The sequence below is a fragment of the Mastomys coucha genome, unplaced genomic scaffold (assembly GCF_008632895.1).
Source record: "Mastomys coucha isolate ucsf_1 unplaced genomic scaffold, UCSF_Mcou_1 pScaffold9, whole genome shotgun sequence".
Classification (NCBI taxonomy): Eukaryota; Metazoa; Chordata; class Mammalia; order Rodentia; family Muridae; genus Mastomys; species Mastomys coucha.
The window spans coordinates 101701398-101724759 of NW_022196915.1; the positions used below are offsets into that span (position 1 = coordinate 101701398).

General features: G+C 44.3%; 1 protein-coding gene across 1 annotated transcript in view; it reads left to right on the forward strand.

The window, feature by feature from the left end:
• The first annotated feature begins 3590 nt into the window (after positions 1-3590).
• Gpc6 (glypican 6) overlaps positions 3591-23362 on the forward strand; it is a 1049521-nt gene continuing 1029749 nt past the window's right edge. The window contains exon 1 of the mRNA XM_031362978.1: positions 3591-4699. Coding sequence (XP_031218838.1) covers positions 4540-4699 — 160 coding nt within the window. The 5' untranslated portion in view covers positions 3591-4539. The remainder of the gene's footprint in view (positions 4700-23362) is intronic.

The following is a 23362-nucleotide window of genomic DNA, read 5'->3' on the forward strand; positions in this document are numbered from 1 at the left end:
TGCCCCTCTTCTCTGTTATCGCTGTCAGCAAGGCTGTGCTGTCTATTCACAGTTCGACCAGCTACCTCTAAGGAGTCAAGAGGTGAGGTGACAACACCTTTCTGCTTTAAAAACAAGATGGTCTTCACACACACACACACACATGTACACACACACGTGTACACACACACACGTGTTACTATTACCATGATGAAACACTGGGACTCTGGGACTAAAATCAACTTGAGGAGGAAGTTTTCCATTCCTAAAGGCACATGAGGCTAGAGCTGAAGCAGGACAGGAACCTGGAGGCCCTCGATGATGCCAAGAGGACAAGGGATGGTTTTGTTCCCTGGCTTCTTTCCTAAGGCTTGCTCAACATGCTTTCTTTCTTTCTTTTCTTTTTTTTTTTTTTTTTGAGACAGGGTTTCTCTCTGTAGCCCTGGCTGTCCTGGAACTCACTCTGTAGACCAGGTTGGCCTCGAACTCAGAAATCCATCTGCCTCTGCCTCCCAAGTGCTGGGATTAAAGGCATGCGCCACCACCGCCCAGCTTCAGCATGCTTTCTTAAAGAACCCAGGACCAACAGCCTAGGAATGGTACCGTCTACAACGGTCTAGACCCTCTCCTATCAAACACTAAGAACAAAAGGCCCTGCCGGCTTGACCACAGCCCCATCTTATGGAAGCATTTTCTCAATTGAACTTCACTCCTCTCAGAGGATTAGCCTGTGTCAAGTTAACCTAAGACTGTCCTGCACGTTTTGTGTATGTGTGTGTGTGCGCGCACACATGCGCTCAAACATGTGTGTGTGTGTGTGCGCGCACATGCTCGAAGGGGGTATTGGATTCCATGGAGCTAGAGTTACATACAGGGGGTTGTGATTCACTGATTCACTTGATATGAATGCTGAAACTAAGCTTGGATCTCTGACAGTTCAGTAAGCTCCCTCAAATCGTGAGCCATCTTCCCATATTTACCTTGCTTTTTAATCAGGAAAATATTTCTCAGAAACCTCATCTTAAATCCCTTTTGTCAGAAATGGTTCCTCCACCCCAACTCCACAGTATTTAATTGAACAGGAGAAGGATGGCCTACAGTGACTTAGATCAAATGAGATTCTTTCCTTGGGGTGGACACGGTTCACAAACACATTTCTCAGGGTGATAGACAGAGGATGCCTGATTGGCCTAACCACCCTTGGTTGCTGAAGGCCAAAATGTTTCACTCAAACTCAAAGTCTCTAAAGTTCTGTTTATATTTTGGCCCCAAGGATTCTGAAAAACAGCTGGGCTTAGAAACTGGGTTGGAAACAGGAGTCTTAGTGGCCATAATCTGTGTTTCCAACAAGACAGGATGTCAGCATTTCAATAATTTTTTTTTGTCTACTGAACCAAGCACCATATCATAAAAATCCATAATTCAAAGCTTATCTTCACGTATGTTCTTCCCATTTCCCATCTTTCTAGCTTAAGTCCCAAATACCTAAACCCATCACAATGATTTCAGTGTACCTACTAGCCTCCTATTAAATCTTCTCTTCTCTCTGTTTGCTTCCTCTCCATAATATTCTTCAGTCTTCCTTTTCCTTCCTTTGCCTGGTATAAACATGGCAGCTGGCATTCAAGCCCTTGGTCAAGTTGTTTACTTAAGTCATAGGGACTCCCTTATTCTCTATGAATTTCCACCACATCCCCTGCCATTGCAATGCCTCATCAAGGTGTCACCTCAGGTAGAATTCTGGCTTCAACTTTTAACACTATTTCAGACAATGCTGTATTACACAGTATGTGGGCTAGGCAAATTACCTAAGTCCTTGGTCTGACAAAAGTTCACAAAACAGCCCCAGACTGGTTGACCCTTGCAGTAGAATTAAGCTCATCTATTTATGCTTAGTAAATCTAGTAATTGTCTATGCGTTAGCCTTCTTATAAGTCTACAGTGGCGACAGCTACTGCCTTATAGGAAGGAGTATGGGTGCTCATCAAATATAAAAAGATTAGTTGATCTTCAGGTAATCATAAACCATCTCAATGGCCTTTTTTATGCATATGTGTTTGCCAGTCTATACAATCTTTGGTGTCTGCTCCAAATTGCTATCTACCTCCTTGAAAGTATGTCTCCCCCCTTTGTGTGTGTGTGTGTGTGTGTGTGTGTGTGTGTGTGTGTGTGTGTGAGGCCAGAGGGGTCAGATATCTCTGGAACTGGAATCACAGGAGTTTGTGAGCCATATTGCTTGGGAGCTGAGAATCAAACTCTTGTGCTCTCAAGAACAACATGTGATCTTAACTGCTGAGCCATCTCTTCAGCCCCAATTGACTACTTCCTTTGAGACTGACTGCACAAGGCTTAAAGCTCCTCCTCAACTAGGCGAGACTTCTGTCTGTATCTCAAGGGCTAGCATCTTTTTATGAATTTTGAGTATGGACAAGCAAGCACTCTATCACTCTATAAGAACAGCATCATTTTAAAGGCATTTCTGAGGTGAGCCTGGGTCTTCCCCTTGAGTCTTACTGATGACGGGCTCCAGAGGAGTTCTTGGAAGAGAAGACATGCTGCGCGATGCTGATGCTAAGGAGGGTGCCCACAATAGAGGCAAATACAAGGACAGACTTCAGGAGTTCTTCTGGTCACTAGCCATCAGGAAAACACCGTCCTGCAGATTTATAGTCCAATACTCCAAATCTGACTATACTGAACGCTAAGTCTGACCCTGTACTGACTTCTCAGGAACTGTGAGACCAGTGGCCACAAGATCTTGCTATTGGATAGCACTTCTTCTCTTCTCTTTCTGATTGGTTAGTTTCAGGAGTTGTGGGTTTCAAGACAGATGGGTTTTAAGTCTGTTTGGTCTCTGTGCCCATTAGCGTAGAAAGGCCCAGGAAATTGGTTAAACCTGAATCTTCACTTTCATCCCATTCCACAGAACTGTCAGGAGAAACTGACTAGGTTTGAGACTTCTGAGAACTTGGGAGAAAATGCTAAGATTAGCTAGGGAGTTTGAGAGAATCTCATGAGAGAAAATTAAGACACGGTGTTCCCCCCCCCCCCGCCCCCGCCTCCGCCCCGGGGTTCTGCTTCTGGCTGGCAGCCATTGTTTTACCTCCACACAACCCTAAGCCTAGTGATTCAAGAATCTAGTGTTTTGTAGGTGGAACCTAACAATTTCTCTCTCTCTCTCTCTCTCTCTCTCTCTTTCTCTCTCTCTCCCCCCTCCCTCTCCCTCTCCCCCTCCATCTCCCTCTCCCTCTCCCTCTCCCTCTCCCTCTCTCTCATGCTTAGTCCTCTCTTTGTGTGTGTGTGTGTGTGTGTGTGTGTGTGTGTGTGTGAGAGAGAGAGAGAGAGAGAGAGAGAGAGAGAGAGAGAGAGTGTTGGGGGAGGAGAGTAAAGATCTCTGGACCTCTAATACATGCACTAACTACACGTTCTTAGAAAATTAAAACAAACAAACAAAACAAAACAAAACAAAAATCCCAAAAAACAAAAACCATTAAAGACAAGCAGAAAACAGCTGTCACTTAGAGAGATGGCTCTGGCCTGATCCTGGGTTTCTTTTCTGCTCATTTCTTCCCTGGCTTTGTGTTAGGTACATTGGGGCAAGAGCAACAATTGGAAATGCAATATTCTTTATCTCCAGAAAAATATAGCGTGATCACAATTACTCTCTTCAAACACTTTGTCTTTTTGAGTGGCTTATTTATGTCAGGAAAGGGAACATCTCGGACGGGTATGGAGGCCATGAAGTGATTGAGAAAATAGGGACCTTTTGCTGGTAATCTTTCTCCTCCTGCCTAGTGGCTCGCGATCCATTCCAGGTTTTGCGGCCGATTCTGCCTCTGAATTTCGGCTGTGCACTGGGTAGCACGTTTCCCTCTCTCCCTCCCCTCCTTTCTCCTTCCCTCTTGCCTCCTGTGTCAGTCTCCAGGATTTTCTCTCTTCCTATTTCAAGAAGACTCTCACTGGCTCCCTCAGTCTGTGTGAAGCTGAGGTTTCCCCTGGATCTCGTACATCTCCATCACATACCTCCACGCACACACCTCCCCGAGAGCCCCGCGTTCACACCCACAAACACGCGCGCACACACTCGCGCCGGCCTGTCCATCTCCCTGGGGGGGGAGAGCCGGCGCGCGGTCCCACCTTCGTCTCGCACTCCGGCTAGGCGAGCTCGCAGCGCTCCAGGACTCTGCGGCTCGGAACTCGGACCGCAGGGCTGAACACCCCCACTGTGGTATTTTTTTTTTTTTTTAAAGACATTTCTTTGCCTTTTCCCCTTTTCTGCTCTTTCTCGAACGGTTTTCTACCGGAGTGGCTAGCGGAGCCGAGCCGGCAGCCTTCCCAAGGCAGCCGTGGTTGGCTTGCCATCCTCCATCTGGCTTATAAAAGTTTGCTGAGTGCAGTCCAGAGGTCTGCGCGGCTCGTCCCCTCGGCTGGAGGAAGGGGGTGACGCTGGGCAGCGGCTAAGGAGCGCGCCGCAGGCTCTGGCGGGCTTTCGGCTCGAGGGGCAAGGTGAAGAGCGCACGGGGAGCTGGGGGCCGCCGAGGTGGACTTGCATGTTGCACCATGCCTTCTTGGATCCGGGCTGTGATTCTTCCTCTCTCCGGGCTGCTGCTGACCCTCCCGGCCGCCGCGGACGTGAAGGCTCGGAGCTGCAGCGAGGTCCGGCAGGCTTACGGTGCCAAGGGATTCAGCCTGGCGGACATCCCCTACCAGGAGATCGCAGGTAAGCGTGGGCCCGCGGCCCGCGGCAGCCCCGAGAGGCGGCGGGGCGCCCTCTCCCTACCCCCTGTTGCTCAGTTGGCGCTCACTTTCTGCGGGTGCCTCCCAGGGACCCCGCGTCCCTGCATCCAGGCGGCGGAGGCTGATCCCGTTTCTCCCGGCGGGAGGAAGGTGTGCGTGCCCGCCGCCTCATTGTGTGCACACGCGGGAGCACCCTCGTCCCTCGCCCCTCGCTCCCTGCATCTGCTCCCGCGCCCTGCTACCTCCGTGGCTGGCCTAGAGCCGGGCCCGGCCGCTAGAGCAGGGGACGATGGAGTGAGGACGGCTAGCCGAGGCAGAGAGCGGAGCCGGGTGCCCATCGCATCCCCGTCGCTGGGGCAAACTTGGGAGAACTGCGGCCGCAGTTCGCTCAGCGCCACCGTCTGAGTGGCGCCTTCTCCACTCCCGCCTTCGCGCCGGCGGGGGCGGTGGAGAGACGCGGAGGTTCCCCCGACTCCAGCTCTCTGCTCTCTAGGTCCTTCCCAGGGACCCGGCGCCCGGCTCCTCGGCTGGGGACGGGCCACTAAGGGGACACAATGCTCGGGTCCCTAGGATCTGCACACTAGAGTCCCGGGGCAGTTGGGGTAGGGGGTGTCTTAGTACTCTGTCTGCTTTAGATTTGGGGCGGATTTTCCCATTAGGGCGCCCCAGTGCTTCCCGGACTGCGGTTGGTCACTCCGGCTGAGGAGACAACCGGGCCACCCGGCGTGGCGCCGGGTCCGGAGTATGGCCTCCCGCTCTGGCCGGCAGGCGCACGCGGGAGCCAACTTAAGCGAGTGACCCGATGGGGGCGTTCGTCTCCGAGGTCTGCACTTCAGGTTCCGCGGCTCGCCTGGTCACACGCATTCCTTCCTCCCGAGCTCTTGAGCCCCCACCCTCTGCCGGAGCCAGGGTGTTCTTTCGGGCTCCAGCAAGTTGCGCAGTAGCCTGGGTGTGTGTTTTCCAGCTCTTAGCTCCAACCGAAACCTAGCTTCTTTGGGGCTCCATGAATGAAACGAGTCGGGGACGGATAATCCTTTGGCTGCGAGGGAACAGAGCTGAAAGAGGCCAAGGGGAGACTAGGGATGCTGTGAGGGCGCGGGCTGCTCAAACCGGGTAGCTGAAGTCGTCCTAAGTGACCTCAGATCGCTGGATCCCCACCAGACACTGTGTTTTTCCAAAGAACTGGTGGACTGATGGAAAACACTTGCAAATATCTTAAAACATCTTAGTTTTAATACGTTGTGGAATTAGTGCTTTATGATGATCGGCTTCGAAACGCTAGGGGTGAGGGTCTTTCCTTACATTGCAATTAACACATTTCTATCCATTTGGGCATTACCAAAAGAAAAATAAACCACGCTCATATATCACAAACAGCATGGTGCTTTATGTAGAAGGAGCTTTTTTACCCCCCCTCCCGACTCCCCCATCATTTCACAGCCAGGCGTTCCTTTCTCTGGATCAAGTTAGCTGGAGAAACTGTAGTGAATTATAAGACTACTTACTCTTCAGTCTCTGGGATTTCGCCCACCCCACTTCAGCACTCCCTAATTTGTTAATCAATGACTAGAAAGGCACTGCTCCTGCAGCTCCATAAGTTTCTTAACCACCGTCCCCTTTGTCTACTGTTATTTCATTCTTTCTAATTAATTGATAAGGATCAGCTTCACCTTTTTAACTCACCACATCTCAGGAAATTCGACTTTTAAAAGGTTTAGAGTTGGGATCCCTTCTAGCAACTCGTTTTCCCCTCTAATCTGGCTATTTTAAACTGCATGTTTTAAACACACATATTTCCCAACATGATTTCAGATAAGATATCTCCAAGAAGAAAACAGCTAAGTATTTTGAAATTGCATCGGTATTCTTTAGTAGATACGGAGACTCTCAGGAGACTCGCCTTGACCCCTCAGCACCATCCGGGCGCCTGGCTATCAGGGGCAGATGGTCATTGTAAATCATTCTTGAAGTCACCAATTACTTTTCCGGAGAACATTCTCAGTGGTTGTACACATTCTTCAGTAGGTAACTGCAGAGGGTTTTGATTGCAGACTTTTTGTCTTCTCCATTGCCTTAAAAATCACAGCCTGTTAATAGCTCTGAAATGCATCCACCCTACTGAAATCACCTCTAGCAGGACCTAGGAGGAGCTGGGGACTTTACCTCAAGTCCCGTGTGTCCTACAGTGCTGGTGGACAGGATCAGGGGCCATAATCTCATGGAGTCAAAGGCACATTTGGTAGGAAAAGAATGAATTCTGAGATAACCAAAGGTCTGGTTTTTTTTTTTGGGGGGGGGGCGATGCAAAGCATTTTGTTGTTTTTTTTTTTCCAAAGTAAACTTTACTCAGTGCTAAAGTAAATTGCATTTACTATTGCTGTTGGAATAACCACTTAGGAAATATGGTATTATTAAATAAACACACTCTCCCTCTCTCCCCAACTCTTGGTAACATTTACATTTCATTATGTAGTATAGGGAAGAGTCTGTGTGGTGGTTATCCTATCTTAAAGTCTCAGTCATCCATTGCCTCGCCTAGATGACAGTGGTTTGCCTGAGAAATGGCAGGACTTGCTGCTGTTCAGGCTCCAGACGCCAGCTGAGCCATGGTTGTAAGTGGCTTGCTTAGTGAAAATAACTGCAATGTAATAAGAACATTATATTTCATCTCAACATTATTAAAGTTTTACTCCAAACTCACAATTGTAGAACAACGTTGCCCTTTTCAGGGTAGCGATAAGCTCTTCTCTAACTGCCAGAGGGGGGCTGGAGGTAATCTATAACTCTAGGAAGTGCCTTCAGAGGGGGAGTTTGCACCATAAATCTTCACGCAGCCTTGATTTTAAACCCATGCCGGCAGATTAGATAGACTCTCCTATTTGGAAGATTTCCAAAGGAGCTGACTCCTGAGCCCTTCTCAGCGATCCCTTCTAATACTTCAGAATTCCTGTGGTACAAGCAGTGTTTCCTGACATCTAGCCAAACGGCTTCACAATGGCCTTGCTTGTTTGTTTGTTTGGTTTTTTTTCTTCTGTGTCCTGGGAAGATCATAAGCATAGAGCATCAGGAGCTGGAGTAGGAGCAGTCTTATCAAGAGTTCAGGCTTCCCTCTGCACTCAGCAATTCCCATTTTTTTTGCTGGGTGATTCTCAAAGATTTTTATAGCAGATTGTAACAACTGCTTGTGCTGGGTGCAGATGATCTGTACAGAGCTTGTCTGGTGTGCACAGAGCACTATGTCTCTAGCAACACATACATACTCTTACACATACACTCTTAAACACTCACACTCACTCATGCATGCACACCCACACTCACTCATACCTTATCCCCCACAGTGAAACATATCACCCTTACTTATAAATATGGGAATTCAGAGACTTTTATTGTATAGGGCTTCTTATATGTAGTCTTTTTGAGATCTTTAATTATAATAAGTCTTAGTTCAGAGTAACTTCTTAGCTAACATGATTCTTTTTTTCTCATTTATCTAATGTAACTTTGTGTAATGCTTCATATATAGAAATTCTGTGCCCATCACCTATTTATACACAACACTTAAGCAGGCCAGATGGCTCAGCTATTTAAAATGCTTGCTGCCAGACCTAAGAACCTGAGTTTGACTGGTGGAACCCACCTCTTTGAAGGAGAAAACCAATTCTCCCAACCTGTCCTCCCAACCTGTCCTCTGACCTCCATATGTGGTCAATGCCTCCTACATATACACATGAACACAGGTTCAAAAAGAGAGAAAACATTACTAAAGTTTTGATATTTGATAGATGAAAAGACAATAACAAAGTCTTAAGTATCAGGCCCAAGAGTGACTCAGCCAATAGTTGTTGAGACAGAACCTCAAATCGCGGAGTGCTGGTTTGACAATTTGTCCACTAACCTCATGTAGGTCCAGTGTCCTACATGATTACGCCTCCAGCGTTCATCAGATGCACAACATACAAGACTTAATTTTTACCCCTCTTATATTTGTTGTTGGCCAATATATCCATCTATATATTCCTTTTTGTTTGTTTGTTTTGTTTTGTTTGTTTTGTTTTTCAAGACAGAATTTCTCTGTATAGTCCTGGCTGTCCTTGAACTCACTCTGTAGACCAGGCTGGCCTCGAACTTAGAAACCCACTTGCCTCTGCCTCCCAAGTGCTGGGATTAAAGGCGTGCGCCACGACTGCCCCACTCCCCATATATATATTCTTACAATGTTATGTGCACTGAATTTATATTGAGTTGCAACATCATTTCCCAAGTACTTTGAATTTAGATTTTAGCTTCCTGGGACTTGGTCACCTCCTACCACTAATAATAATGCATCTTAATAATGCATCTCTACATTTTCCAACTCGTTTTATTGTATCTGTATAGTTCTATAAAGCACAAGCATTGGTTTCTTTCTGTGTACTGGGTCTACTAGAGTATTAGATTAGTCAAAACCTGGAATATTGGGTTAGTCAAGCAAAGTTGGCAATAGATTGTTACACAGAGGGTAGAAGCTAGTGCAAAGTCCTATTTGCACTGACTGGGACAAAATTTAAAACCAACAGTTTTTAATATGTGCTTTGTCCTATTATCTCTCTCAGGTATGTTTGGAGTTGAGGTACAAAATGTCTCTATCTTTCAAATGCAGATTTGTCATTATTTATGTCAAGATCTATGGTGAAAATAGGATTTTTCCATATTCTGGTGCTCTGGTGCTCGAAGTCCTTATTCTGGATTCAAGTATGTGTGTATGTGCATTCATATGTATCTATACACACAACACATACGTACACGGGCTTGGCTTTGTTTCATTGACCATTAACACTTTTTCTTTCAGTTCACATGTAGATATTGCATTAACACAAGTGAAAAAAGTGTTGAGTAATTCTCACTGCTTCTCAGCTGCACTAAATATCTTAGTTTTGGATGAATGGTTTAAGTTCCATTTATCTGCCTTATTCAACGATTTCTGATCTCTACCCCTACTTTTTTAATGGATGGCTACCTTTAAAGCACTTTGGATGAACAAAGTGAGTCATAAATTAATTAGCTGAATTTCAATTTTTTATTTCTATGATTTGGCAAGTCACTAGATTTCTAAAATAATTACTCTATTTCCAGGTATCAAAGCCATCAGAAATCCAGTTATTAGGCGTTCCTCTTGTTAAATTTTTGATTTTGGAGTCAGTTGAAAGTGTTCCTTCCAAACAAAGTCAGTTCAACTGATTTATTAAGAGAAGAATCTCTTGTCATTTCAGGACTGACACATTTTTTTTTCCATAAGACTCACTTCTGTTATTGTACTGTCTCTTAATAGTTTGTGACTAGAATGTAGGCCGCTATCAGGATTGGCTCAAAGCACACAGAATTCTGTTCTTAAAATATTGAGGTTAAAAGATAGTATTCATTTATATAAAGAAACAAGTGCTTAAGTGTTTGAACACTCATTAAATACAAAGTTGTTATTTCCTCTTAGGAGACCTGTAATACTTGTAGTAAAATAATGGTTAATAAGTGACTTGATCCTAATTTCTGTCTTATTTAAACTTTAAAAAGCTAACATTATGTAATTCTTCCATAATTTACATATCCCTGAAGAGTTCTAGAAAGGCCAGAGATTTAGGGCTGTCTTGCTGTATAAAAACTGTTTTAATATTTTCAAAATCTGGATGTTGTCTTACTTTACCTGCTAAAGTGACCTGTCATATGTTTTTTACTGCATATAGCATAACTTTAAATAATATACCAATTATCCGACACTATCCAGTTATCTGGTTGACAGTATTTTACACAGCACCATTTGGAAAGTATTGTCATGCCAGGAGAGGTGACCCTGCCTGTATTGGGAGGTTAAGGCAGGGGATCTGGAGTTCTAGATCAGCCTGGGCTATGTGATTACACTCTTGTCCCAAACATACAAACAAACAAACACGAGCAACAAGGACAAACTGAAGACAACCATCCAAACAGTGCACACATGTTTAAATCTCTGGGTTGATAAGTATGTAGATAAAAGAATTCACAGTGGTAAATCTTGCATAAAATTTTCTAAATTTTAATAAATCAGGATGAAAATGGGTTGTTATTGTCACCTAATTATTGTTGTTCTTGAACTCTTAGAACAGTAACAAAGAAAAATAGAAATGAATCTACATTTCAACAGCCTCTAGTTTACCGATCGATCATCTCAGGCCTTTCCCTCCTTCACGAGCTGGCTAGGTGCTGTGGGTAAGCCCCTGTGCTTTGTGCTCTCTCTGTAGTTCCAAGGAACTTTGACCCCATTGAAAAACAAAAGTTTCAACAGGGTGCTGTTGTAAACATAGTAAATCCAGCTGAGATAAGTGTGTATCACTAAAGACAAGCAGATTCATGGGATCATTTTATCTAACCAGAGGGCCTTAGATGGGCATCACTGAGCAACTGGACTGTGACCTGCACTGTGAGAAGCTGTCTAAGATGCCTTGTGAACTACTGGAGTTCTAAAACAGACACTGCAAGTAGAACCCTAGTAATTAAGCCTGTTGCAGCTCTCTGCCCTAGGCACCTCTACCATGTAGTGAGGGTCCATTACACACACACACACACACACACACACACACTCACACTCACAGAGTTCCTATGTTTGCTCACCGCCACCCCCCCCCCCAACCACATAACTTCCTGTGACCTCCTGCCCTGCTTCTGGATGGTGACCTTTCAGTGGGGAAGAATTCATGCCTAAAAGGACTGCGTTCTCTCCCATCCAGCCAATGTGACCATCCTATCAAGTCAGTGAGTGTTTTCCTTTGCTGGGTCCTAAAAAGCCTTGAACTCCTTGCTACAGCTTTAACCTTTAATTCGAGAGCAATAGGGGCCCTTAGAGAAGTATTCCAATCAGGATAGGCCATGATTCTGAAATATAGCTTTGACTTCTTTTAGAGGAATTACTAGAAGGGAAAACAACAAACAAAAGAAGAAAGGAGCACTTGAACTCCAGTGGGGACTGCTGATGTCAAAAAAGGGAATCTTGAAATATTTAGGCTCAGTGGGTACTGGCTAAAATTATTAGTCAATCAAATATTACTTATATAACTTTCACTGTGTGATTGCCAATGGACAGTGTGGATGAGTGGGTGGGAGAGAGACAGACAAGGAGAGAGAGATTAAAAGAGAAATAAATAGCTATAAAACATTCATTGTCTTACCAAGGCAAGGCAATTTGGCATCATTTTATGTGTGCCTTTTGTTAGATACAACACTCACTATCATCATAAGCCAGCTGAAGAGACAAGAACATCAGTGTTGCTGATAAGAGATTCCTCAAATAGTACTAGACGAATTATTAATACTTAGGAAGTGTCAGGTTACCAACAGCCAGGTAACCAACCATACATATCAGGAAATTCCATTCACAGATTTTTGTTTTTGTACTGTGGCAGTATAAAAAGAATTTAAAATTTTTCAACAAAATGGAGAACTAATTCCACTTTATTATCATCACCCTGAGATTTTAAATGTGTTTTGGAGTTTGTCTACATCTCAAAGCTCATTATTGATGATCAGGACAGGAATCAAAGAATGAGGTGGCCAGATATAAGCAGAAGCCTTGAAAGATGGGGAATGTTTTGTGAGGGAATGTGCAGGGAATGGCAAGGGAAGGTGGAATTCAGGGCGGAGTGAATAGCGGGCGAGTGAAGGACGGGCAACAGGGACAGGAGTTTACCTGGTAGTGCCGAGACTTTGTGCTGAGCGGCGTGGGTGTGGTGGAAGTTGCAGATCTCTGGATGTCCTCAGCTCATATGGTGGGAATTAGGTCATCATCCAGGGTTGTTGGCCCTGAAGTGATACAATGGAAGGATTGTTTCTGAGCGGTTAACACTATACACAAGATTCATTAGACAGGTGCTTCTTAGAGGCCCCACGGGCGAGAAGGACAGCGGAGATGCTGCATTAGATCTTTAGGCCGCAAGTGGACAGGACTAGAGGAGGTTAAGGAAGGAGAAGAAGGAGCGAATGAGCTTATCAGAAAAGGGAAAAACAAATCAACTGCAGTGAACTTAAAATCTAGGCCCAGTTGCACAGAGGTACCACTCCAAGCATTTAAAGAAGTTGAGTTGTTGAAATCTTCGCCTGAAATAATCTGCCTCAGCTAAGATATTTTGGCTGCAGGTCACAGAAAATCCTGGCTCAGTTGGCTCATACACCCATCCTTTCACACATCAAAAGTCCCAACAAAGGTCAGGGAGAAAGAAGTGAAAAAAGAATGTGTTTATAGGATCTGTAGGGCACTGCGCTTGTTCTTTCTGCTCCTGGATCCTGTTCTAACACATCCCCATATGGACACAAGACAGAGGCTAGAGCACCCGGAGCCGGTGCTAAAGGCGGCGAAAGGGATCGCTTTCCCCATGTGTCTACTGTCAAGAAGTAGATGGACATGTGCTGCTGGTTCTAGAACTGCTTTCTGTGACCAGGCAGGGAAGGAAGGGAAGGGGTGAGGAGGGGGTGGGAAAGGGAGGGGAGGGGAGGGGAAGGAGAAGGGAAGGGGAGGGGATGGAAAAGGGAGGGGAAAGGAGGGGATGGGAAGGGGAGTGGATAGGAGGGAATGGGAATGGGAGGGGAGGGAAGGGGAATGGGAGGGGAGGGAAGGGGAAAGGGAGAGGAAAGGAGGGGAGGGGAAGGGGAGGGGAAAGGAGGGGAAAGGAGGGGAAAGGAGGGGAAAGTAGTTGATAATCAATTAATAGCTCAATTAATGTTCATCATCTTCAGAAGAATCCCCCAGAGCTGAACGCTGACAGAAACATTTAAGAGACACTGTATAGCTGTGTACACTGAGTAGGTGTTTTCATGCTGTCTCTCAAGTATGGCCAGTGGTGAAGTGATGAGTGTTCAGCTGTTCTGGAAGAGATGAGAGAAGGACTCAGTTTTGTAGCATTTGTCTGTGAAAAGGTTCTTATCATTACCCAATCCACATGGCCAACAATATGAAATAAAACAAAACCAGATAGCTGTCAGGAATTCCGGAGAGCCTGGGTCATCTCCGGAGGTACACATGGAGTCAGCAGAATAGTCAAAATCTCCTACCTTTGTGTTCTTCAAGATTCTGATTCCTTACTCTCTCTTCCTTTCCCTTCCATCTTGTTCTTGAAATAATCACGGAATTCTTGGTATACTTCCATAGTAAGAAGCCTGTGGTCTGGATCAGAGGTTCTCCATGAACTTCACATGTTGATACCACTGAAGGTCTGGCTACAGCCAAATGTCTGGGTCCAGAGTCACAATGTATCTGACTGAACAGGGCTAGGTTGTGCCTACAAATCTGTATGTCAGGAACGTTCCTAGGTGAAGCCAATATCAGTTGCTCCTGTCATCTCTGAGTCTCTTAAGAGCAACACTGAGTTCCATACAAAATGGGTTTTAAATACATGCTTCTGCCAGCATTAACAGTTAAATGCCAACTAATATTTTTTTGTAACCTTTCTATCTTGACTGTGGATCTCCAACAGGAATTCTAGAGAGCCTGGGTTGCACTGTTTATCTCTCCACATATATAATTTTTACTTACACCATGGCCACTTGAGGAAGTTGAAAACAGCCGTCTTCCCCGTGTCTGCTTTTCCAAAGGACGTCCCTGCTGCCCTCATTAGTAAAGCTCCAGAAGGAGAAGGGGGAGTGGGATAAAAGTTTAATCCATCGTGAGGTCCCTGTTTTCCCCTGCAATACTGGCATGGTTCCTTTGTACACAGAAGTTTTAATATATGTGTTCTTTTCTGGTCTGGACATTTTATCCCCTCCCTCCTCTTTGAGTTATACCCACATTGACCATCAGGAACAGCACTAGCCATTTTCTCCTGACCTATGGATGTGTATGTAAGGAGACAATATACAGAGCTGATCATTTTTCATTTTTGTATGTATTTAATTACAGATGAGCAGATCCATTCTGAGCATGCCTGCTAGGGCTCTATAGCCTCACCACTGGCAGGAGAACCCCTTTTAAGAAACTCCCTTGTAGCCCTCTGCACCCCCAGTACAGGGGTGGTGAGGGACCAGGGTTCCTCTTGGGATGCCAGGAAACTTGAGATACTGCCTTATAAAGCCATTGTGAATTTAAAGCAACTATTTTCTTTGCAGGGAAAAAAAAAAGCCTGTTGAAGTCTTCTGAAGGGAGGTGGAGTAATTTTCACCTATTTTCTTAATGGGTCCGAATAGCTTCAAGTCAATAGCACTTGTGAAATGAACTTCAGAAAGAAAGGTTGACATGCATACATGGGGCATACATATGTACCCGTGAGAAGCTTTAACATTATCTGGAAAAGGAACAAAAGGAATTATTGTCCCATATTTGCTTGCTTCTCCTTCTCTTAACCCCAGTGATGGATGAAACAAAATGTAAAACATAAAGGTGATGTTCTTTTTTTTTCTTCAAAAGGCTTGACCATTCTATCTTCTTAATGTCCAGCGTGGAGATTTATTGTCAAAGGCACAGGTGGTAGGAATCAGCCTATGAAACAAGCTATCTTGTCTCCCAGCCCCTTCCAGATCCAAACACTTCATCACACCAAGCAATTCATTTCAGAAGACAGAGGTTTGGTTGAACTTTAGTACAAGTCACCTGTAAATCAAGATTTTGCCTGCAACCTCTGTTTTCCATTTGCCTCATAAAGGGTTTCCAAGCCTTTAGAGCTCCATTGGAAGAGTCAGAACTCATTCCTAGTGTCCACTGTCACTTCTGTGCAAGTGCAGCCTCCTTGGACACTGTTGCTTGGCCCTCTGAGGACTCCTTCAGCCATTGGTTTGCACTGAACTTGGAAGAAAGAGTTCGCTCTTACAGTATCAAATGCTAATCAATGAAATGCTTGAGGGGTACTTTTACGGCTCACAAGCTTATGTGGACGTCTTACTGCAGATTTGGGAGTGTTAGGTAACTGGAGGTCAAGTAGAATGTTACCAGCTTGAGCTGAGTACACTGAAGAATCTATTCATCTCACATAAATTGCCACACGGTTTCTACGAAGGTTAGTCTCAACCAGATATGAAGTACCATTCAGAACTCCACACCTCCGCCATCCACAGACAAACCTGCCAAGTAGAAGCTCTTCATACCTACTGCCTTCTTCGCTGTCAGCAGACAAAACTTGGAGATAGCTTAGAGTCATTTACAGATATTCATGACTTACTTTGAAGGGTAGAATCTAAAGCCACACAAGTGCATTTTTCTACTTTGCCTGAAATGTGTACTGTATAAATCCATTTAAAGTGAAGGTAAAAACATGTTAGAGAAATCTGATATTCATGGCAAAAAATTGATAATGTGCATTTTCGCTTTGTTTTTAGTGAAACAATAACACATAAGGCTGAATCAGTTTCTCAGCCTGGATTATTGATGTAAAGATAATATCATAGGAAGTTGCATGCATAAGCAACTACGATTTCAGTTCTTCTTTACCTAGAAACTGGGCAGGTTATATAAAAGATTCTCAGTGAACAAAAGGTTGGCTGTTTGGTTAGAATGATCTTAATCATGTATGGTAGCCAAAGTTACATTCTGTACCTGGAAGGCAGTTTCCTATACCTGGTTTTAAAATGAATTGTAACAGTCTAACCATTAGCTTGTAAATCACAAATCTTGACAAAACCATTGTTAACCCTCTGAAATATGTTTTCCAAAGCATGACCTTACTTTTGAAACAAAATTTTAAAATGCTCTGTATGGTACAAAAGTCCCTGAAGCTGTTTGCTTTGGGAGGAGAAATGAGCATGTTTCACAATTACTATAATCAGAGACAGGAAATGGAACACAAATCAGCAAGAAGAGTCTTTGTGTAGCCTGACGTGTCCCAAAGCTAACTTCATTCAGAGTGACAATTCCGATTTGAACCTAATTAAGCATTAGAGAGAACCAGTGTCCAAGAAGATAAGCCCAAAGGTTCCCGAAAGTTCCAAGCTGCCTCTAGCTTCCAGCTCTGTTAGAGAGCAGTTCAGACATCTGCAAGGTGCCATGGAAGCCCAGAAGGAGGCTCTGCTGTGCAGCCTGCCTCTAGGTGCGCCACCTTCAGCTGCGTTTCAGCCTGCTTGCTGTGGAATTGATTTTCACGGCTCATGACAGAAGCTGTTTTCAGCCCACGAGGAGGAAGTGGCTGAGGCTGATACTCCTAACACAAACAGCAAATTGCTCCATGCCTTTCCTGGCTTTCGAGGTCTGTTACCTTAAGGGTCTAATGGCCTTTTAACAGTGTTTCCAGCTGAGCAACAGATGTAAGGATCCCGAACACTGAAAGCGTTCACTCCCACCCCCTAGCTCCCTTAAAGAATCATTTTTTTTTTTTACAGGCACCGCATTCTAGGATCTAGTCAGCACCGCTTCAGACTCAGAAAATGGAAGTAAATCGCAAACAAATATTATCTGTCACCGGATTGGCCTGTCCCAAGTGGCCGGACAGGAATCGAGGTCACATTGCTCACTATTAAAGGTGGCCCTGTGGGATAATATCCCATCAGGGAAAAAAAAAATCAATAAATCAACCCCAGGAAGCTTCTCAAATTCCTTACACTTTAAGTCAATTCATTTCAATCCTGAAAGATGCAACACTGTTTTTAAAACAAGAGCATTTAGCTTTTAGAATTACCCCTCACCCAAGAGGGTTTTGCTTTGTGCTGGCCTGTGTGTTTGTCATTCATTGTTCAGAAGTGGGAAACATTTCCCAAGTGGGCAGCCGGGTACTCTGGAAATGGTAGAAGTTTGGTATGTGAATCTTGTGGACTTGGGTGAGGGTTGGGGTGTCACATGGAGGAACTGGTGTTAAACTGTAGTCCTTTCTATTTTAAGAACAAGTACAGTGCAAGAGGGTTCCCGATGGAGATGTTGGAGAATGGATGTATGCAACCCCCATGGAGGGAGCAATAGTGTCAACAGGCCAGACCCCACTGGAGCTGCCGGGGACTGGACCACCAACCAAAGAATACACATGGAGGGACGGATGGTGCTGGCCACATATGTGGCAGAGGATGGCCTTATTGGTCATCAGTGGGAGGAGAGGCCCTTGGGCTTGTGGGTGTTCAATGCCCCAGTGTAGGGGAATGCCAGAGCAGGAAGCTGAAGGTGGGAGTTGATGGGTGGGTGGGGGAGCACCCTCACAGAGGCAGGGAGAGGGGGGATAGATTAGGGGGGTTCTGAAGGGGAGACCTGGAAAGGGGAAAACATCTGAAATGTAAATAAAGAAAATATCAATCAATCAATCAATCAATCAAAGGACGAGTACAATAGTGTGCCTTTTTGATTTCTCAGACTTTGTAATGGTAACCAGAACACTAGAGGACAGATGAGTCATCAGACAAGCCATCATCTCCTTCCGTCCATGAACAGGCCACCTGCCACCTGCCCTTCTCATAGGAAGCGTGAAGAATAACTATGTGAGCTGCCACCATATTTGTGCCCAGAGAGTGTAGATGTCTACAGTGTAACCCCATTGAGAAGGGACGGCCTTGCCTCTTCTCTACTGTAACCAGCCCACCTGGTTTCTCAGGAGCGTTCACTTGTTGGGGGAATAGACAGCAGCAATGAACCCAATTTAGCCCAATATCGTTAAAGCTTGAGTGTGATCAGTGTGCCCTCTGGGATCGCAGCGTGTTAGAAGGATCCTTGTGATGGTGAAGCGGTTTTACAGAGACCAACTCCTGCGTTTATTCTTCACCTTTTTCTGAACCTGTTTGCACTTTTTTTTTAAAAAAAAAAAATTCTCATGTGCAAACAGGAATAATAGAGTTGCTACCTTTCATCACTGCAATTGAATCAAATTAAATTTAATAGTCATAAAACCCCTAGCACACTCTTGAAGTATAGTCAAGGTCACAGAAATGCCAAGTAGCACACAAAAAATAAGAAAAGCAACTAATTGAGGTTGGGCGCCCATCTGCCATGGGAGGGGGAGACTGGTGTCTCCCACTCCAGGGAATTGCTGCTCTGTACAGTCTACTCCGGCTTGTGTATTTCATGACTGGCTTTGCCCAACCTGAGAAAGAGCCACGACCCATTTCCAGGAATATTCACTTTCATTGTCCTTTGTGGTCTGAAGGCCCCTGTGTTACTGTCTTCACTAGCACTGCCTTTGTTTGACCTTGCGCACCTGCAGTGATGGCTTACATAAGCATTCTGGGTCTAGGCTCAGCTACTCAGTTTTTGTTTTGTTTTGTTTTTCCCAGAAGGCTGTGAGGGCAGCGGGGCTGGGCCTCTCCACTGCAGTGTGAGGTGTAGCCTTCCTGTGGAGCCCTGTGTGCTTCAAAAATTGAAACTTAAGACTTTATTCTAGGTTGCCCGTGGGGTTGTTCTTCCACAGGGCTCTAGGAAGGATGCGAGTCAAAGTCTTGCTTGTTTACATGAAGGAGAGCTCAGAGAAGTTAGTGGAAACAGTCCCGTCTCTTGACGCCTTGCTCACAGGGGCTCTTACAGCAGCGATGGCCTTGCTGTCTTCTCCTTTCTTGGCCGAACTGAAAACATCCTGCTGGATCTAGAGTCCTTGTTATCTGAGGTCAGGTATCAGACCCTCACACCCCTCGTGTTTACAACAGGAAATGACTTAAGGCTTGAACGCCATTGTCCCCTCTGTGTAGACAGCATGACAACTTCTGAAGAGGCATAGAAACAGAAAACTGCGGCTGTGTGAGTCTTGCTTTACAACACAGTCTCTGGGCTTCAGGGTACAGGCTACAGAAGCTGAGGGACCAAGTCCTGGCTGCATGCTTAGAATGTGGTTATTTCACTGAACTCGTCCACCTTGACAAGAAAAAGGAAAATAATATCACCTGACTCATGACAATTTTCTGTGACACTTATGTAGCATGATTCACGTGAACATCATGAACACAGGAGTCTTCAGAAAGGAGTAGCCCTCTATCCCTGCTTCCTGTGGTACGTGCATGGTGATGAGGCCTCCATCTCACCCGGAAGCAGCAGGAAGGCCAGATCACTATAAATTGCACAGTCATTTTAAATTTCCTCTAATGATAAGGCTCTAAGATAAAAATTGTTTTTAAGAATTATTTTTTTTAAATTATGTCAATTTTAAATTCCTATCCAATTATTTGTATGTGCACGTGCTTCTGTGTGTTGAGTGTACATGCCACTGGAAACTGGCAGACTGCTTTAGATGCACTGGGGCTCCTGTTGCTTATGCTCTGCTCTGTGTGGATGTTGGTAACTAAGCCAGGGTCCTCTGCAAGACTAATATGCACTGTGAGCCACCCAACCTTGTCTCCAGCTTAGAGCTTTAAAGGGGGTCTTGAAATGCTGCTGAATGTCAAGTAGAAAATACTTTACAAATGCACTCTTTCTCCTATTTACTTTCCAACTTGGAAATGACTGGCCAGGTTGTCTCGGCCGTGCCGTCCGCACTGGTGTCCGTTCACTGTAAGCAGACAAATCTTCTGGTTTGTCTTGTTTTATTATATGATTTTCTTTGTTTTCAACTGGCATTGTAATTGTGTACATTCATAGGTATAGTTTGACAGTTCAGAATACATATACAATGTTGACTTTATCAACTCAGAGACAACTGGCTTTCCATCTGCTGGCACATTTAGTACTTCTCTGCATTGAAAGGCTTTGCACATCCTCTCTGGTTCTCCATAAATAATGGCAGCAGGCTATTTAAACTATACTCACTCTCCTGTGATACAGAATGCTAGAATAGATTCCTCCCATCTCTCTGTGTTTTGGTACCTATTGACAACTTCCCTTCCTTCCCCCGCTCTCTTTCGAGTTCCTAGTGGTGGACAACATCTCATGCAACTCTACTATGGTCTACTTTGATGCCATTCATAGTTTTTGTAGCTTTCATTTATGAAAAAAATATATATTATTGTTTTTCTTGTGCATCTTATTTCTCTTCACATAAGCCCTCCCTCCCCCACTCCAGGTTCCTTTCGTTTTGCTGTAAGGTTGAATAATATCCCATAGTTTCTATACCTGTGAGAATTTCTTTTTCCACATACGCATTGGCAGGGACCACAATTGATTATATATTTTGTCGTTGTGAACAACGCAGTGACAAACATGAAATGTAGGTATATTTCATAAGCACATTTTGTTTCTTTGGATATATAGTAAGAATTTCTGGGTTATCTGCAGTTGTATTTTCTGCTTCATCCTAGGTACCACACACTTTTGCTATTTTGAGAGCAGCTGTTCTGACTGGTTACTGTTTCTGTAGCTTTGGTTGGCACACCCCTAACAATCCCATGGATTCTGTGTTTTCCATAGACCTGTTGGTAACTTTGATTTGTTTAATCAGCAGCTTTCAAATTTGAGTGAAAGTTAGAATCACCCAGAATGCTGGCTGAAACATGGGATACGAGGCTGCAATTTGGATGTTTCTAATTCATCAAGTGGGTGAAGGGACCAAGTCAGTCTGAAGATGTTCCTGAGCATGTTGGTGTCCTTGCAGTGGGGACACACTTAAGACAACCACTGTCTGAAATTCTCAGTCCTAGGTTTTCCAGTTAACTGTTCTCTATTGCCTCAGAATAAATACAGACTTCTTGGTTTAACAGCCAAGAACTTAAGCCACCTTTCTAATTTATTGCTAGGCATGCCTCTTCTAGAAATTTCCATCTCGTAAAAGCTCTTTCAACAAAGTCACTTCTCTCTGAGCTTCTGTCCTTTGCTCACAGTCCTAACAATGCCGATCTGTCCTTACTCTTCTACCAAGCCAAGTTTAATCTAATTAAATTGCTCGCACCAATTACTCTCAGATTCGTCAAATTCGTCTGTCCAAGGCTACTTCCTTCCTGTCCCTGCCTTTGCTGACTTTCAGTCATTTGTCTCTTATTTTGGTAATTAATCCAGCTGTATTCTACTAATTCTTGCCTCCTTTAAAAGGGGACATTTATTCTTTGTTTTCCAAACCTGCCCCTGAGGTATCAGAGGACACTCTTATGCAATTTTGCTCCTCCCAGAGCACAATGCCTTCACATACATGCTATGCAATAAATAATTAACTAGTCCCCAATAGGAATTACAAGAAACATTCTTTTGTCCCTGCTGGGCAAGACTTAGACAATGTCAGTAACACTAAAACTAACTGGTATAATATAAAGACACTCTCCTATTTCCTTCGAAAACTTGGTACCCATAAGCTATGTTAGCTCAAGGCAGTGGAAATCAATTTGAGAAAGGATAAACCAATGGAGTTTGCTGTGTGGAATAGGGAATTTGCTGCTTTCATTTGGTCTTGAAGGATAACCTACCTTCCAATGAAACATTGTCACATGTTGGTATGAGCCTATTAAAAATGTCTTTTAAGAAGAGAATGGTGTACTTTCCACATGTTTGGCAATAGTTTTAGAATATCTGAGAAGATTAGAAGAGTTGAACATAGAGGATATTTTAAACGACAACAGTATTACCTTGAAGGTGAAGATGCTGATAGGAAGGAGCATTTCTTGACAGAGTTGGCTGGTCCTAGGCACGAAGCCATCAAATGGCCTAGCTTCTAGAGTGAACTATTTATGGTGGAGGCTTTGAGTAATAAATTGTGCTCCTGGCATGCACACAGGAACCGCTTGTAGTTCTGTGAATTCCATTTGTGGCCTTTGCCTACTTAAGGACTCGTTCATATGTCAGTATAGGTCAGTAAAAATTTATTTTTAATTGCCTGTTTAAAGGAGAGGTACTTGGAGTTTCCCTGCCCTTGAGGTCCACCTAGAGCAGCAAGGACAAATACAGAGGAGGATGTCAGTGTAACTCGGAGTGGATGGATGAAGGCATGGAGAGTCAGGGCCTTGGTGGGTGAGATTAGGAAGGGCATGAGGCATGAGTTTCAGTTGTTGAAGTGTTTTTTTCTGTTTTGCATATGAATCAATTTAAAATGTATCCTTAAAGGTAAACTTAAAAAATGTTAAGGTTTATTTATTTTTATTTTGTATGTTTTGCTGGGGTGTACGCCTGTGTCTGCATTGCCTGCAGAGACCAGAAGAGGGTGTCACATCCTCTGGAACTAGAGATACAGATGGTTGTAAGCTGCCTTGTAGATGCTGGGAACTAAACCCAGGTCCCCTAAAGAGGCAGCCCTGACTCCCAGCTGCTTAGTCACTTCTCCATGTCTCCAGCCCCCTGCCCTGCACCTTTTCAAGATAGCATAGCACTATTTACCAAGGCAAAGAACCTTCCGTGTAGAGCAGGCTCCCAGCTGTGCCTACTAGTGCAGGAATTAAAGGGGCTTGCCATGATGTCTGCCTTACATGCTCTTATATGTAAGTGGAAGAATTGTATCTAATAAGTATGGAAGTTAAATGAATTCCTCTTTCAATATATCAATTTTGTGAACGTGTTAGCAATGTATAGCTCTGGTATTTTGCAAGACTGGACCAAGTAATCTTTGTTGCAGTCACCATACTTGAATCTGAGCGCAGCAAACTGCATAAACTGATTGAAGATGGCTAACATTGTTGTCTTTGTTCTCATGTCTGATAAAATTTTTGGTGAAGTTTTGGGGAAATAGCCACCCTTCTTACTAATGATCATCTCCACTGAAGATGAAGTTTTAAATGGTGCTAGTTCTAATTCATAAGCAAATATCCCTTTGCCAAAACAGTATGCTGTCAGTATTTAAACACTCATAGGCATTGCAGTATCCCATGTGTGTGTGTGTGTGTGTGTGTGTGTAATATCGTGTGTGTGTGT